This window comes from Panthera uncia, chromosome C2 (genome assembly GCF_023721935.1).
Source record: "Panthera uncia isolate 11264 chromosome C2, Puncia_PCG_1.0, whole genome shotgun sequence".
Taxonomy (NCBI): Eukaryota; Metazoa; Chordata; class Mammalia; order Carnivora; family Felidae; genus Panthera; species Panthera uncia.
Window position 1 is genome coordinate 71,846,620 of NC_064810.1, and position 15,946 is coordinate 71,862,565.

At 36.0% G+C, this 15,946-nt stretch overlaps 1 protein-coding gene across 4 annotated transcripts in view; it reads left to right on the forward strand.

Annotated features, from left to right (window-relative positions):
• ACAP2 (ArfGAP with coiled-coil, ankyrin repeat and PH domains 2) overlaps positions 1-15,946 on the forward strand; it is a 151,975-nt gene that overhangs the window by 65,105 nt on the left and 70,924 nt on the right. For 3 of the 4 annotated variants that reach the window (XR_007457289.1, XM_049628373.1, XM_049628372.1), the window contains 2 exons: positions 4,096-4,215; positions 5,013-5,066. The exons of the other annotated variant lie outside the window; for it this stretch is intronic. Coding sequence is in view for 2 of the 3 variants with exons in the window: in XM_049628372.1 (XP_049484329.1) it covers positions 4,096-4,215; positions 5,013-5,066 (174 nt within the window). In the remaining variant the exon portion in view is untranslated. The remainder of the gene's footprint in view (positions 1-4,095; positions 4,216-5,012; positions 5,067-15,946) is intronic. 4 annotated transcript variants of the gene reach the window in all.

The following is a 15,946-nucleotide window of genomic DNA, read 5'->3' on the forward strand; positions in this document are numbered from 1 at the left end:
CTAGGATCCGTATGTCATTTATTGGATATCTACCCCCTCCCCCCCCCACTGGCTGGAAGTACTGCATATTTGTATCTGTTTCTTGACTCTGTTCTATTCCATTGAACAGTTTGTCTATTCACCTCCATTACCAGACTTTTAACTACTACACTTGTATAATACATTTTAATAATATATAAGGCTGGGGTGCCTGGGTGGCTCAGTTGATTAAGTGTCTCACGGGCTCAGGTCATGATCTCCCAGTTTGTGAGTTCAAGCCCCACATTGGGCTCTATGATGACAGCTCAGAGCCTGGAGCCTGCTTCAGATTCTGTGTCTCCCTCTCTCTCTGCCCCTCTCGTGTTCTCTTTGTCTCTCAAAAAATGAATAACGTTAAAAAAATTTAAAAAAATATAAGGCTTATGTCCCCATCTCATTAATCTTTTTGATTTTTTTCCGTCTTCTTGCATGTTAATGTTTACTCCATATGAATTTTAGAATTAGTTTTTCTGATTTTTAAGACATTATTTTTTGTAATTTTCTTTTTTTTTTTTAATTTTATTTATTTATTTTTTTTTTAATTTTTTTTTTTCAACGTTTTTTATTTATTTTTGGGACAGAGAGAGACAGAGCATGAACGGGGGAGGGGCAGAGAGAGAGGGAGACACAGAATCGGAAATAGGCTCCAGGCTCCGAGCCATCAGCCCAGAGCCTGACGCGGGGCTCGAACTCTCGGACCGCGAGATCGTGACCTGGCTGAAGCCGGACGCTTAACCGACTGCGCCACCCAGGCGCCCCTGTAATTTTCTTTTTTGTGTGTGTTTGAGAGAGAGACTATGCGCACATTTGCATGAGCAGAGGGAGGAGCAGAAAGAGAGGATAGAGAGAATCCCAAACTGTCAGTGTGGAATCTGATGCGGTGCTTAATCTCACAAACTGTGAGATCATGACCTGAGCCCAAATCAAGAGTTGGACACTTAACTGACTGAGCCAGCCAGGCACCTCTATTTTTTTGTAATTTTCTACTTGTTTGTTTGTAATTTTCAAACTGTTTAGAAGACTAATTTCTGCCAGCATTTCTCATAGTGAGTTTTATGAGATGTTGTTTCTATGAGAATGCTTCCTGTGAAGAGAATTCCACATCAAATATTTTTGAGAAATGTTGCATATTATACTCTTCTAGGATTCACAGTACACATGAATATATATCAGAAGCTCTTTAAAGTTCAGCAATAAAGAAATCTGTTTAGCTGTTTAAACCTAGAGTTTGCCAGGGGTGCCTGGGTGGCTTAGTCGGTTGAGCGTCCGACTTCAGCTCAGGTCATGATCTTGCAGTTTGTGGGTTTGAGCCCCGCTTCAGGCTCTGTGCTGACAGCTCAGGCCTGGAGACTGCCTCGGATTCTGTGTCCCCCCTCTCTCTGTCCTTCTCCTGCTCATGATCTGTCTCTCAAAAATAAATAAACGTTAAAAAAAAAAATTAAAAAAAACCCTAGAGTTTGCTAGATTTGTTTTATCACAGAATCCTTATTTTAGTATAGGATGTTCTTGTAGGGTATTCTGTAGAATTTATATGCATATATTGAGCTATCATTTTGTCGTCTTCATCTATAGTTCATAATTTACTGTAACCTAACAGCCCCCAGTCAGTTTCTCTTAAAATATTCTTGCCGGGGATGCTGGTGACTTTGCCACCAAACTCAATAGATGTTTTTTAAGTCTTTTTAAAACTTGACTTTTATGAGTTTTCGAACCATTCATCATCCATCTTTTGATACAATGTTCTTTTTTCTACTTTGGTGAAATTATTCTCTTGCTTTTTCTCCTACTTTCCCTCTTCCTCTTTAGTCTCCTTTGTGTAATTTTCACTCTGCATCTGTCCTCTGCTCTCTGTCTAGGACATAACACTGTAGCACTGATACTGTATATTTTTTGATGCCTTCTGTATCTGTATCTACAGTCTTTTTTGAGTTGCAAACATCTGTGTTCATTTGTGTTTGATCAGCTTTCCACTTGGCTTATCTCACAGGCTCAACACAGTGAAAACAAGTTTTTTGCTGGCCAGTTTAATGTGTGAATTAGTAGTCCATGGCAGGCCAAGCTCAGGCTGAATTTCAGCTCCAACTTTCCCCTTGGTGGGACACAGTCGTCTGCATAAGTGTACCAGAGTACTTGATTGTAGTTCTTGAATTGGTCTCCCTTTTCTCTCCCTGCTTACTGCCTTAATTTAGACTCTCATGGTTTTTGGTCCAATCTCCTTATCTTTATTCTTTCTTTCCATGTTTTTATTTTTTCTCTTTTTAGATCATCATTCTAAGATGGAACTCAGGTGAACTCACCAATCATTGTCTTCACTTTTCCTTTCATACAAACTGTGAACATCTTAGCATTGTACACAAGGCTTGTCCTGATCTGGTCCTTGTATATATTTCTAACATCATACTTTTAATGCCACACATTTTCACACTGCACACTGCCTCTGTCCTGCCCACTGAGCTTCTGGGCCTTAGCACATGTTCTTCCTAGAGTAGTGTCTTCCCATTACTTTTGTCTGATTGGCTAATTCCTGTTGGTCTTCAGGGCTTTTCTCAAGTGTTACCTTTTCCAGGAATCCTTCCCTTATTTAAGCCCATAGTCCTGGTTAGATGTTCTTCCTTTGTTCCATCATGCTTGGTTTTGTCATGCATAGCAGTCGTGTTTTTGCTGTAGGGAATGTATCTGCTTGTCTGTTGGTTAGAATTAGAGCTTCTGAGAGAGATATTATGTTTTTTAAAAAATTTTTTAACTTAATTTATTTTTTAAATTTACATGCAAGTTAGTTAGCATATAGTGCAACAGGGATTTCAGGAGTAGATTCCTTAATGCCGCTTACCCATTTAGCCCATCCGCCCTCCCACAACCCCTCCACTAACCCTCTGTTTGTTCTCCATTTTTTTTTTTAATTTTTTTTTTTAACGTTTATTTATTTTTGAGACAGAGAGAGACAGAGCATGAACGGGGGAGGGGCAGAGAGAGAGGGAGACACAGAATCGGAAGCAGGCTCCAGGCCCTGAGCCATCAGCCCAGAGCCCGACGCGGGGCTCGAACTCATGGACCGCGAGATCCTGACCTGAGCTGAAGTCGGACGCTCAACCGACTGCGCCACCCAGGCGCCCCTGTTCTCCATTTTTAAGAGTCTCTTATGTTTTGTCCTTCTCCCTGTTTTTATATTATTTATGTTTCCCTTCCCTTATGTTCATCTGTTTTGTGAGAGATTATATCTTTAACTTCTGTTCTTCTAGGCCCTAGGGTATAACAGTTTTAAAACATACTTCTGAGATCCTTTAGATGTTTTTTAAAGGTTTTTTTTTGGGGGGGGTGCTCTTCGTGGTGCCCTCCCACCCCTGCATTACCCCCTCAGTATCCTTTCCTTCTCCACTTTAAAAAGAAGAAAAAAAAATATATGTATATATATGTATTCACCCAAGATACTGCTTGATTAAAGAAAATGTTCTATGTTTGAATGAAAGGAGAAAAATAAGGAATGGAAAAAAGAAAGGGAGGGAGGAAAGGAATTAAAGAGAAAGAAAGATGAAAGAAAGTCTCAATTTTAACACTAGCACAGTGCCTAGGACAGTAGGCATTGGAGAAATATGGTTGATTAATCAATTCTGACATCTTCTTTGATAGATTGACACTGAAATGCCCAGCATGACTAACTCAACATGTCAGCTTATTCCCCTTTTCTCCAACATACCACAGGTTTTGAGTTTTTTTTTTTTTTTTTTAATTTAAAATATTTTTTAACATACTGGTTGTTCTGCCTCAAGTTCCCTGTTCTTCCTAGACAAATTTTTATAGAATTAATTTATGGGCTTGAATTTGACTTGATAAAATGATTTGTTGTTGTTATAACACACCTTCTGGGTCCTAAAAGGTCAACTGTTTTGGTACAACCCTCCTATGAATTTACTTTATAAGTCAGAGGGGAAAAGAGCAATTTTCAATTGGTCTATTGGATTTATTGATGAACCATAATTTATCTAAACTAGGCTAACTCATGAAGCTACTACTAACACTTGTTCAACTAAGTAATTTGTATAATTATTTTCAACCTGATGTAATGTTTTTCTTTTTCAGCTTGTGAAACTTTGTATCGCAATGATTGATACCGGAAAGGCCTTTTGTGTTGCAAATAAACAATTCATGAATGGGATTCGAGACCTGGCACAATATTCTAGTAATGATGCTGTAGTTGAGGTTAGTATTGTTAAAATTAGTTAATATGTTAAATGCAACAGGATATTAAAAGAATTATGCATTCATTTATTAAACGTATTAGTGGCTATAGTGGTAAAAATAGGAATAGAAAAGCTATCACCTATTGGTCTTATTTTGTATAATTCTGTTTTCTAGCATAGTTAGAAGTTGATGGATGATTTGCATTGTGAATGTAAGCTTACTTCTGGTAGTGAGCTGAATCCTCTACAAGAGGGCCTGAGCAGGCAGAGGAGGATTATGCTCCCTAGTAGGAGCTTATAGGGGCAAGCAGAGAGCATTAAACCTTACGAATAGTATTTAGCTGTATGTATGGGGCTGTATAGGAAAGTTCTTGTCAGCTCGCTATGCTTGGTTAACTTAGACCCCTTGCTGTACTCTGTGGTATTATGTTATTTCTTCCAGGAGGAATAATACCTGGTTAGGTAATGGATGTGCCTTCATGATTATTTGACTCCGGGATGTCTAAATGTGCAGTCTTGATACACTCAATTTTACTTTTAGGTTTATATGTGCCATTACTATTTGTTAGCATACTCCTACTGATATGACAATATTAATTCTTTGACTGTTCTGGGGTTTTATGTCACTCACCACATGTAGACTTGTCCTCTTTGCAGAGTATGCCCATGAGGCAATGCCATGAAATTGCCCTTGCAAGTAAATGTCATTGTTTACAATGTAACTTGATCTTTCTGTCAGAAATGCTGAAGTAACATTTTTGTGACCTATTTTGGTGGCTTTTAAATGACTTGGTTTTCTTTTGGTTTCTTTCATAGACAAGTTTAACCAAGTTTTCTGACAGTCTTCAAGAAATGATAAATTTTCACACAGTAAGTGTCAGCAAGTAGGTGTTACTATGACCATGTTAATATTTAGTATATTCCTTGAGTGGCAGTATTTTACAAAAGTACCTACGTTGTAATTCAGTAACTTTAAATTGTCAGCTTTTTAGTTGGGTGGATCTAACGTGTGTGTGTGTGTGAGACAGAGAGAGATTTTATTTCTCGTTCTAGTAAGGTGAACTTAATATCACTGAAATATATACCCATAAGAGCTATTTTTTTGTTTAAGTTGTGCCTTTGGGAGTTCTTAAGGAATTATTTAAGAATGACGAAGTAAAAGTCATCATTCTAAATTTAGCTATTTCTTTTAAATACTTACAAATATATCCTCTTTGTCTTGTCAGTTGCCAGTATTAAAGACTGCTGTATTCTTTGGGCTATTTATATGTGTCTTTAAGATTTGAGGGCATTTAGCCTTCAAGAATGAGGGATACTTTTAGAATGTCAAGAAATTCCTTTATAAATTTTGTAAAACTTTACTGAAAACATGGTAGCTATGAGTTATACATTCTTTTTTTAAAATTTTTATTGAGATATAATTGACATTATGTTAGTTTTATGTATACAGCGATTCCAAGTAACGATTCTGTATTTGTATATACTACAAAATGATTACTGCAGTAAGTTCGGTTAACACGTGTACCTGTACGTAGTTATAATTTATTTTTCTTGTGATGAGAATTTTTAAGACTCACTCTCCTACCTACTTTCAAATATGCAGTACAGTATTATTAACTGTAGTCATCATGCTGTTTGTTACCTCCCTACAACATATTCATTGAATATTTTATAGAAATTTACACCCTTTGAACCCTTTCACCCGCTACCCCTGCCTCAGGCAGCCACCAGTCTGTTGTCTATATGCTTGAGCTCATTTTTTGTTGTTGTTGTTATTTTTCAAAGATTTTTTTCTTGTTTCTTTTCTTTTTTTTTAGAGAGAGAGTGGGAGCAGGACAGGGGCAGAGGGAGAGAGAGAAAACCTTAGCAGGCTCTGCGCTCAGTGTGGAGCCTGACGTGGGGCTTGATCTCACTACTTGATCATGACCTGAGCTGAAATCAAGAGTCGGATGCTTAAATGACTGAGTCACCCAGACACCCTTATTTTTAAAATTTTACATCTGAGTGCAGACACTATTTTTCTTTTTCTGACTTATTTTGCTTAGCATAATACCTGCAAGATCCATCTGTGTTGTTGCAAATGTCAGGAGTTCATTATTTTTTATAGATGAGTAGTATTTCAGTGTGTGTGTGTGTGTGTGTGCGCGCGCGCGCGCGCATGCGTGTGCATGTGTATTACATCTTTATCCACTCATCCATTGATGGATATTTAGGGTGTTTCCATATCTTGACTATTGTAAATAATGCTGCAGTGAACATGGAGGTGCATATATCTTTTCAAATTAGTGTTTTCACTTTTTTCTGATCATACCTAGAAGTGGAATTGCTGGATCATATGGTAGTTCTAATTTTAATTTTTTGAGGAATTTCCATACTGTTTTCCACCATTGGTGGCTGCACCAATTTGCATTGGCACCAACAGTGTACAAGTGTTTCCTTTTCTCTGTGTCCTTGCCAACATTTGTTATTTCTTGTCCTTTTGGGTTTTTTTTTTCTTGTCTGTTTGATAATAGCCATTCTAACAGGTATGAGGTGATGTCTCATTGCATTTTGATTTACATTTCCCTGATGATTAGTGGTGTAGAACATCTTTTCATGTATATGTTAGCCAGTTGTATGTTTTCTTTGGAAACGTGTATTCAGACCATATGCCCATTTTTTAATCGGATTTTTTTTTTTCCTATTGAGCTGTATGAGGTCCTTCCCTCCTTCCTTCCTTCCTTCCTTCCTTCCTTCCTTCCTTCCTTCCTTCCTTCCTGATATTAACCCCTTATCAAATATATGATTTGCAGATATTTTCTGCCATTCAGTAGTTGCTTTTTCACTTTGTTGTTGGTTTCCTTTGCAGTGCAGAGACTTTTTAGTTTGATGTAGTCCCACTTGTTTATTTTTCCTTTTGTTGCCTTTGTTTTGGTATCAAATCGAAAAAATCATTGCCAGGACTGATGTCAAGGAGGTTACTGCCTGTGTTTTCTTCTAGGAGTTTTATTCTAGCACCTGGCAATACAGAGGGTTCTGGTCTTATTTTCAAGTCTTTAATCTATTTTGAGTTAATTTTTGTGTTATGTGCTTCTTAAAAAATTTTAAAAAGCTTAACATAGATGACTGTCATATAATTATTTGGTGCTTCAAAATTATCAACACATACTCTTTATAAAAATCTGCCAGTTTTTGGTTCTTAGTTTATTTGATTTTCTTACTTTTTTGGGTTTTTTTGGTCAAATTAAGGGTAAAGTTATCTGGTGATATTTATTTTAATTGTACTTCAAATTTTAGCTGTTTTGAAGTTAGCATGTACAAGTATTGCTTCATTTCCGGGTTTCAGTTCTTTTGAGTATAGATCCAGGTGTGGAATTACTGGTGCATATGATACTTCTATACTACTTCCTTCTTAAGGAAACACTGAACTGTTTTTCACAGAGCCTGCACCATTTTACACTTCCAGCAGCAATGTGTGAGTGTTCTGGTTTTTCACATCCTTGTCAACGTTTATTATTTTCCATTTTTTTGATCACAGCTGTCCTAGTAGGTGTGAAGTAGTGTCTCACTGTGGTTTTGATCTGTACTTCTCCGATGCTTAATACAGTTGAGCATGTTTTCATGTGTTTATTGGCCATTGTGTATTTTCTGCCATTGTTACCATCGTGGCCATTTGAGTCCTTTGCCTGTTTTTAAATTGGAATTTTAAAAACTGAATTCTTTGTATATTTTGGATATTAATTCTTATCAGATAAATATGTAAATATTTTCTCCCATTCTGTATAGGTTGTCTTTTCAGTTTCTTGATAATATCCTCTGATGCACAAAAGTTAATTTTGATGAAATTCAGTTTATTTTTTTTGTTGCTCCTGCTTTTGGGGTCATATCCAAAAATCCATCGCCAAATCCCAGATCATGAAGATTTATCCCTTTGTTTTCTTCTAAGAGGTTTTTTTAGTTTTTTAAAAAGTAATCTCTACACACATCATGGGGCTCAAACTTATAACCCCAAGTTGAAGAGTTGCATGCTCAATTGACTGAGCCAGCCTGGCACCCCTCTTCTTAGCATTTTATGGTTGTATCTCTAATATTTTGCACCAATTTGTTTTCTTAATGTCGTCTTATTCTCTTTCTACCTTCTAGAGGATTTAGATGCCAGTATATAGTATGTTTGATTTGTTTTTAAATCAAGTGATCATCTGGATTTAAACTTCTTAAAAAATGTAATATAGTAAGAACTAATTTTGGGGGGGATAAAAGCTATTGATTGAAATTAACATAAAAAGTTAAATGTTTTCTCCATAATATATTATCTTTTGTAATAGTCTTATTTCTGATATTTTCTTTAAATCAGTAAGTCTTGCATTATTACTTTACATAAGAATACCTTGGCTCTTTGTTATAACTTTAAATGTGAAAATTTATGCTTAAGATAAACACTTGGCAAATAAATTGTTTAAATGTGTATTGGTAGATTTCTTGTCAACAAATCTTCAAAGTATTTTAATAATCACTTTCAGTTTTCAGTTTGTTGCTTTATGTGAAGGGAATAATAGAATTTGCTATGCCTATATGTAAGAGTGTTGCGAGGAACAACAATATGTGAAAGTAGACTCTGGAGAGTGACGCTTCTTTCTTTACTATATCAGTTGGCATACGTTCAGGAAAACAAGCCACTTAGGATATTTCTGACAAAGATTTTAATACAGTGAATTGGTTACAAAAGTGTTGGAAGGGTTGGAGGAATAAAAAGAGTTAAGGTGGTGCCATCTAGAGATTAGTAAATATGGGAAGTAGCTATTGCCCCTGGGGCTGGAGGACATGGGAAACTGTTCCCCAGAGCTCCTAAGTATTGCACTGTTGAGAATACAGCCAATGTAACTTGGCCAGGAAGCCAGGAGCTTGCCTTCTTGTGGTTGCTGCAGAGCCAAGGAGCCTGTAGTCCCACTGAAACTGCCCAGATTGGTCATAAATGGCTGCTCAAAGTTGGTGTGGCTCACAGATGCTCACTGATGGCTATGTCAGAACAGAAGCAGAAAAAACCGTGGCTTCTTCTATGTCCTGCTGTCATTGGCTTACATTGGCAGAACCTAACCTCTCTGTTTGCAAGGAGGCCTAGGAAATATACTTTGCAGATTTCTAGCATCTGGCAATACAGAGGAGGAGCCCATGAAAGGGTGATGTGGTGGTGAAAGCCAACAGTTAACCAACACATCAGCCATAAAGCTTATAATTTCAAAATATTTTTGGCAGGCAAATTATTGTGCAGCTTAATGAGTTTTATCCTTAAAACTTTTTTATTTTTTTATTTTTTTAGCGTTTATTTAGTTTTGAGACAGAGAGAGACAGAGCATGAACAGGGGAGGAGCAGAGAGAGAGGGAGACACAGAATCTGAAACAGGCTCCAGGCTCTGAGCTGTCAGCACAGAGCCTGACGCGGGGCTCGAACTCACGGACCGTGAGATCATGACCTGAGCCGAAGTCGGATGCTTAACCGACCAAGCCACCCAGGCGCCCCTATCCTTAAAGCTTTTTATATGACTTTTCTTTTTTCCATATTCTCCATATCCAACATATTAGCAAAATTACACCCCAAATCCAACTAACAGTAGTTTCCTCTGCCACCTCCAAGTCTACAATACTACCACCTCTTGTTTAGGATTATATAGCCTTCCAACTTGTGTTTCTGCTTCTCTTCTTGCCCTTCTACAATGAGTTCTGTATACAGGAGCCAGAAAGAACTTAAAAATATAAATTAATTTACAGCATTCCACTATTGTAGCTTCCCGTCACACTCAGAATAAAACCCAAACATGGCATACCCCAGCCTTATGACCAGACTTCTGCTGATAACTCCCTGATCTCATCTCTGTTTTCTGCCTGGCTATAGCCACATGGAGTCTTTGTTGTTCTTTAACATATCAAAGTAATTCTCATCTTAGGGCCTTTGCACTTGCTATCTATTCTGTGCAGAATGTTCTTTGTTCATATCCATGTGTGGCTATTTTCCTTAAAGTATTCTTTCTCTTTCTACACGTCTCCCTCACTTTATTTAGGTCACTACCTCTCAGATAAGCCTTCCTTGACCACCCTGTCATCACTTAGGTTACCTTACTCTGCCTTTTACACACACACAGGCACACACACACACACAATATACACATATATCATCTGATTCTTAAATGAGTGTATGTACTTAATTTCTTGTCTAAGTTCCATGACTGCAGGCACTGTGTTATATTCATTTCTGCTACTACCACCTAGAAGATTCCTGGTAGAAAGTACTTTTGCAGAGTTAAGGAGACCAAGGTTATGAACTTAAGAAAATTCTTGTGTTTTTTTTATAGTCATTAAATGAAAAAAATTTGTTAAATCAGTGACAGCACATACCAAATAGATAATTAAAAGTATTTAATGTTTTAAACATTTTTCTTTTATTGTTTCTGGCACTTGAAAACTTCAGGATCTCTATTTTCACTAAAATTTATGTTGCTTTAAAAAGATGATTTGCAAACCGATAGGAGATTACTCTTTGCCTGCCTGTCTGCATAGAGGACTTAAGGCTGTAGGTTGGTGAGCTTGTGTGTGTTGATATATATACTATACATGTATCTATAGAGAACTCTTTGTTTTATACTATATCCAGATGTCCAGTGCCTTTCTAATTTTATCCCATATTTTTTTAGCATCTCAGAAATTTTCCTAATAGATAGAAGTATGGAATTGTAAGACCTTGCTTTACTACCTTTTAATTTCCTTTCCTTTTATAGTTGCTATGTTGTCTGCTTTACCTGGCCTTTTTGTTTCTTGTTAACAAATACTTTAAATTTTTCCCAGTAGGAGTGACTCGTGTGTACTTGAATCAGAATTCTTATATTTGAGGCAAAGATTCTTCCTTCATCATAATACTGCATACTTTGCTTTAGCTAAAATATGACCAGGGATGACAGATCTCTTGTTTACTGTTACATCCCTAGTACTTGCATAATTCTTTTCCTGGGGAGGTCATTTAATTTTACTAAGCTTTGTGCTCCTCCTTTGGAAAATGAATGGGTTTTACTAAATGACTTTTAGTTATAAACATTCTATGATTACACAGCATTATTTATTATAAGATTTAAATATGATCTCAGAGCCATTTGTTAAAATGTGGGAAAAGCCTAGTTACATAAAATGCTTTATTTTAGTAGCATTCTCTACAATGAAATTTTAATTACATAGCATTACAGGGCAAAGGAGGCTTTATAGGACAAGACAAACTGCTTTCTAAAATGTAATAAACGTGGCAATCTGCTTAAATTCTGTAGCAGATTTTGTAATACTTAGATTTTGGTGTATCTGTTTGTGTCACAGTAAAAAGCTGGATATTCTGCAGATGTCATTTATGAATAACTTAATAAATGGGTTTAAATAAATGTTTAAAATAATAGAGCCATTTGGGTTTTTAGCCAAGATTAAACATAGATTGGGATTAGTTTATCTGGTCATTTAAAAATTATTTGGATTCGGGGCGCCTGGATGGCGCAGTCGGTTAAGCGTCCGACTTCAGCCAGGTCACGATCTCGCGGTCCGTGAGTTCGAGCCCCGCGTCAGGCTCTGGGCTGATGGCTCGGAGCCTGGAGCCTGTTTCCGATTCTGTGTCTCCCTCTCTGTCTGCCCCTCCCCCGTTCATGCTCTGTCTCTCTCTGTCCCAAAAATAAATAAAAAACGTTGAAAAAAAATTAAAAAAAAATAAAAATAAAAATTATTTGGATTCTTTTGTGATTTATTTCTTCTGTAAGAATGGATATTATTGTTCCTTATTCCTTATAGAATGAGAATTTCCTAGGGTTGTTCTCTAACTCATATGTCTTTATAAGGCACCAACTCATGGCTGTTTCAGAGCAGGTCAGGCGTGCTGATTTTTAAAATTTTTAAATGGAATGGTCAGGCGTGCTGCGTTCTATTACATACTGGAGTTGGCTTGAACACTGACTTTTCTGGAACATAGAGATTTCTGTAACTTCACTGATGACTCTTTTGGATTCTCATTTGCTGTTGGTGTAAGGAAGTTGGAATTTTTATTTGATTATTATTTTTGCTGAATGAAGCTTTAAGGTTGAATTGCTGCATAAATTCTATAAAATGTGTAACCCTTTTTGTTTTATTTTTTTCTGAGTTTGATTTTCCATATTACAGCTGTCCACTCATTCACTCAGTGGATGGTTTCATGAAAATGTCATGAACTATCTGGGTGTTGGTGGAAAATTTTTAAAATTTTTAAATGGAATTATGTTAAAATAATATTTAATAAATAAATCATTTCTTTTTAATAGAATTATAAAATAAAACATACTATTGGGGGAGATATTACATATTGAATGAGTACAATACTTCTAAATATTTAAAAAGTATTTTAATGAGAAACTTGAGCTAGTTTCCATGAACATAACTTTTTCTCAAAATAGGTCTTATCATGAAATGATTTCAAGCAATTCCTGGTCAAGATTTTAAAATTGTTGATCTTTTCAAATTCTTGGTCATTGTCATTGATAAGAACGTTGTCTGCATAAGTAGTCATATTAGTGAAAAGCAGGTGAGTATTTATTGCCCTTTCTTCCTGATTGACAGGAGCTTGGTTATTGCTCTTTCCTCCTGATTGGCAGGAGCTTCTTTATCCCGTGTAATTAGAATTCAGATAATTCTGTCTCTTTAAGTTGTACTTTAAAGGAGCAGTCATTCATTTTTTATCCTCTTTTTCTTTCATTGACAAAAGTAATGCTTAAATTTTCTGAGATAAACTGAATAGATTTTGAATAAAATAATGATAAACCTTTTCTGCAGGTATACACAGAAGTTGGTCTTCCTACTTTTTTCTTCCTTTAATTCACTTCTAATAATTGTCTTTGTGGATCTAGATTATAGCACTGACTCCCTAGTGACTCATTCTCAGCCTCTCCATTCCAATACAGCCAATCCACACAGTTTGTCAGTGCATGTGAATGGTCAGAAATATTAAGCATTGCTTGAAATAAATTAATCAGATAGCAGAATGTTACTTTAGCCATATCTTGAAGTCAATAACTAGTATTAAATCAATAAGTTGAGATTTATTCCTCCTAAACTTCCTGAATTTTACTTAAAAAAAATTTTTTTTAATGTTTTTCATTTTTGAGAGAGAGAGCACTAGTAGATGAGGGGCAGAGAGGGAGACACAGAATCCAAAGCAGGCTTCAGGCTCCAAGCTGTCATCAGAGAGCCTGATGCAGAGCCCAAACCCACAAACTGTGAGATCATGACCTGAGCCAAAGTTGGACGCTTAACTGACTGAGCCACCCAGGAGCCCCAAGAACTTTTTTTCTTATTTTGTGTTTGCAGAAGTTTAGAGTACAGATCTTTTTCTGTATGAAATTGACATTTCATGTTGAAGTCCTGTATGATTTGCTTCATTTAATAACTTCATAGTTATTTATAGCTTCATTTAATAACTTTGATACAAAAAGATAGGTCAAAGAAGAGAATTTGGACCGCTGTGATTGTATTCTGAATGTAATGACTTTCTGGCAGTATTTAATGAAAAATTTGTCCATTATGGTGGGGAAACAACAATCAGTAGAAAGCAAATGTATTTAAGTACGAAAATGAAACATATGTCTTAAGGTTCAGAAATTGATGTGTGTATAATTTTCTGCATACTTAAAATGTTTTAAAATAAATATTGAAAGATAATAAAATGAAACATTTCATAAATAGGAAATACTAATTCGTTGTAGTTAATTCAATAAATGTTACTCTTATGTATGATCACAAAATAAAATTTTCAAAATGTTTTTTGAAATCAGCAAATGCCTACAGTCCCATTTAAATGATTATATGCATTTATTTATTTATATTGGTTTCAAGTTTTTATTTGTTTTTGAGAGAGAGAGAGAGAGAGAGAGAGAGAAAGAGGATGAAAGTGAGTGAGAGAGAGAGCGAGAGAGCGAGAGAGCGAGAGAGCGAGAGAGAGAGAGAGAGAGAGAGAGAGAGAGAGATGGGCTCACCCAAAGTGGGGCTTGGGCTCACCTGATGTGGGACTCTAACTCATGAATCATGAGATCATGACCTGAGCTGAAGTCAGATGCTTTACAGCTGAGCCACCCAGGTGCCCTCGAGTTTTTATTTAAATTCCAGTTAGTTAACATATAATATAATATTAGTTTCAGGAGTAAAATTTAGTGGTTCATCACTTACATGGAACACCCAGTGCTTATCACAATAGATTATGTACATTTAATTTCATCTTCAGAAATAAATGTTTTTTTGTTTTTTATTTTATTTTTTTAAGGATAGTCCTTTGAGTCAAATACATTTATTTTATGGAAGATACACCAAAATATTTTTTAATTTTATTATTTTTTAAAATTTACATCCAAATTAGTTAGCATATAGTGCAACAATGATTTCAGGAGTAGATTCCTTAGTGCCCCTTACCCATTTAGCCCACCCCCCTTTCAGTAACCCTCTGTTTATTCTCCATATTTATGAGTCTCTTATGTTTTGTCCCCCTCCCTGTTTTTATATTATTATTGTTTCCCTTCCCTTATGTTCATCTGTTTTTTCTCTTAAAGTCCTCATATGAGTGAAGTCATATGATATTTGTCTTTCTCTGACTAATTTCACTTAGCATAATAGCCTCCAGTTCCATCTACATAGTTGGAACTGGCAAGATTTCATTCTTTATGATTGCTGAGTAATACTCCATTGTATATATATACCACATCTTCTTTATCCATTCATCCATTGATGGACATTTTTGGGCTCTTTCCATTCTTTGGCTATTGTTGATAGTGCTGCTATAAACACTGAGGTGCATGTGTCCCTTTGAAACAGCACACCTGTATCCTGTGGATAAATGCCTAGTAGTGCAATTGCTGAGTTGTAGGGTAGTTCTATTTTTAGTTTTTTGAGGAACCTCCATACTATTTTCCAGAGTGGCTGCACCAGCTTGCATTCCCAGAAATAAATTTTTTAATAATTAAAGATAAAACAGCAAAATTTCATCAAGAATCAGAATTTGGCTAATTAACATCAAAAGCCAATAATAAATAACTACTGAAAAGTGTAAGAGTCAAAAAAGAATTGCGTTCTTTTTTTTTTTTTTTTATGTTTATTTTTGAGAGAGAGAGAGAGAGGACAGTGTGAACAGGGGAGGGGCAGTGAGAGAGGGAGACACAGAATTCGAAGCAGGCTCCAGGCTCTGAGCTGTCAGCATAGAGCCCAACGCAGGTCTTGAACTCATGAACTGTGAGATCATGACCTGAGCTGAAGTTGGACGCTTAACTGACTGAGCCATCCAGGTGCCTCCAATTGCATTCTAGTAGGAACACCTCTTAAGAAATGATGATGCTAACAAAGCAACCATATGTATCTTATTAGTAGAAGAAATGTGAAAAGTAAGAACAAATTAATAGCAAAAATTTGTGAAAGAGCCAAAGAAAGATGAAATATTTGACAACGGGTACTAAGTGAAGAAGTGATGACAAACAAATTGTGACTGCAGTAGTTTTGGGTGATTCAAATGGTAATGCCAGGGGGAACATTATATAGTTTTGTCAAAGCAATAATTACTGCATTTAAATACTTTATAGAGCAAGTCAGACAAATAGTATTAAAATATAATTTTAGCAAAAAAGATTCATTTTTAGCAGTTCATTTCTTTTTTAATTAAAATGTTTTAAGTTTATTTATTTATTTTGAGAGAGAGAGAAAGAGAGAGAGTGAGCAGGGCAGAGAGAGAATCCCAAGCAAGC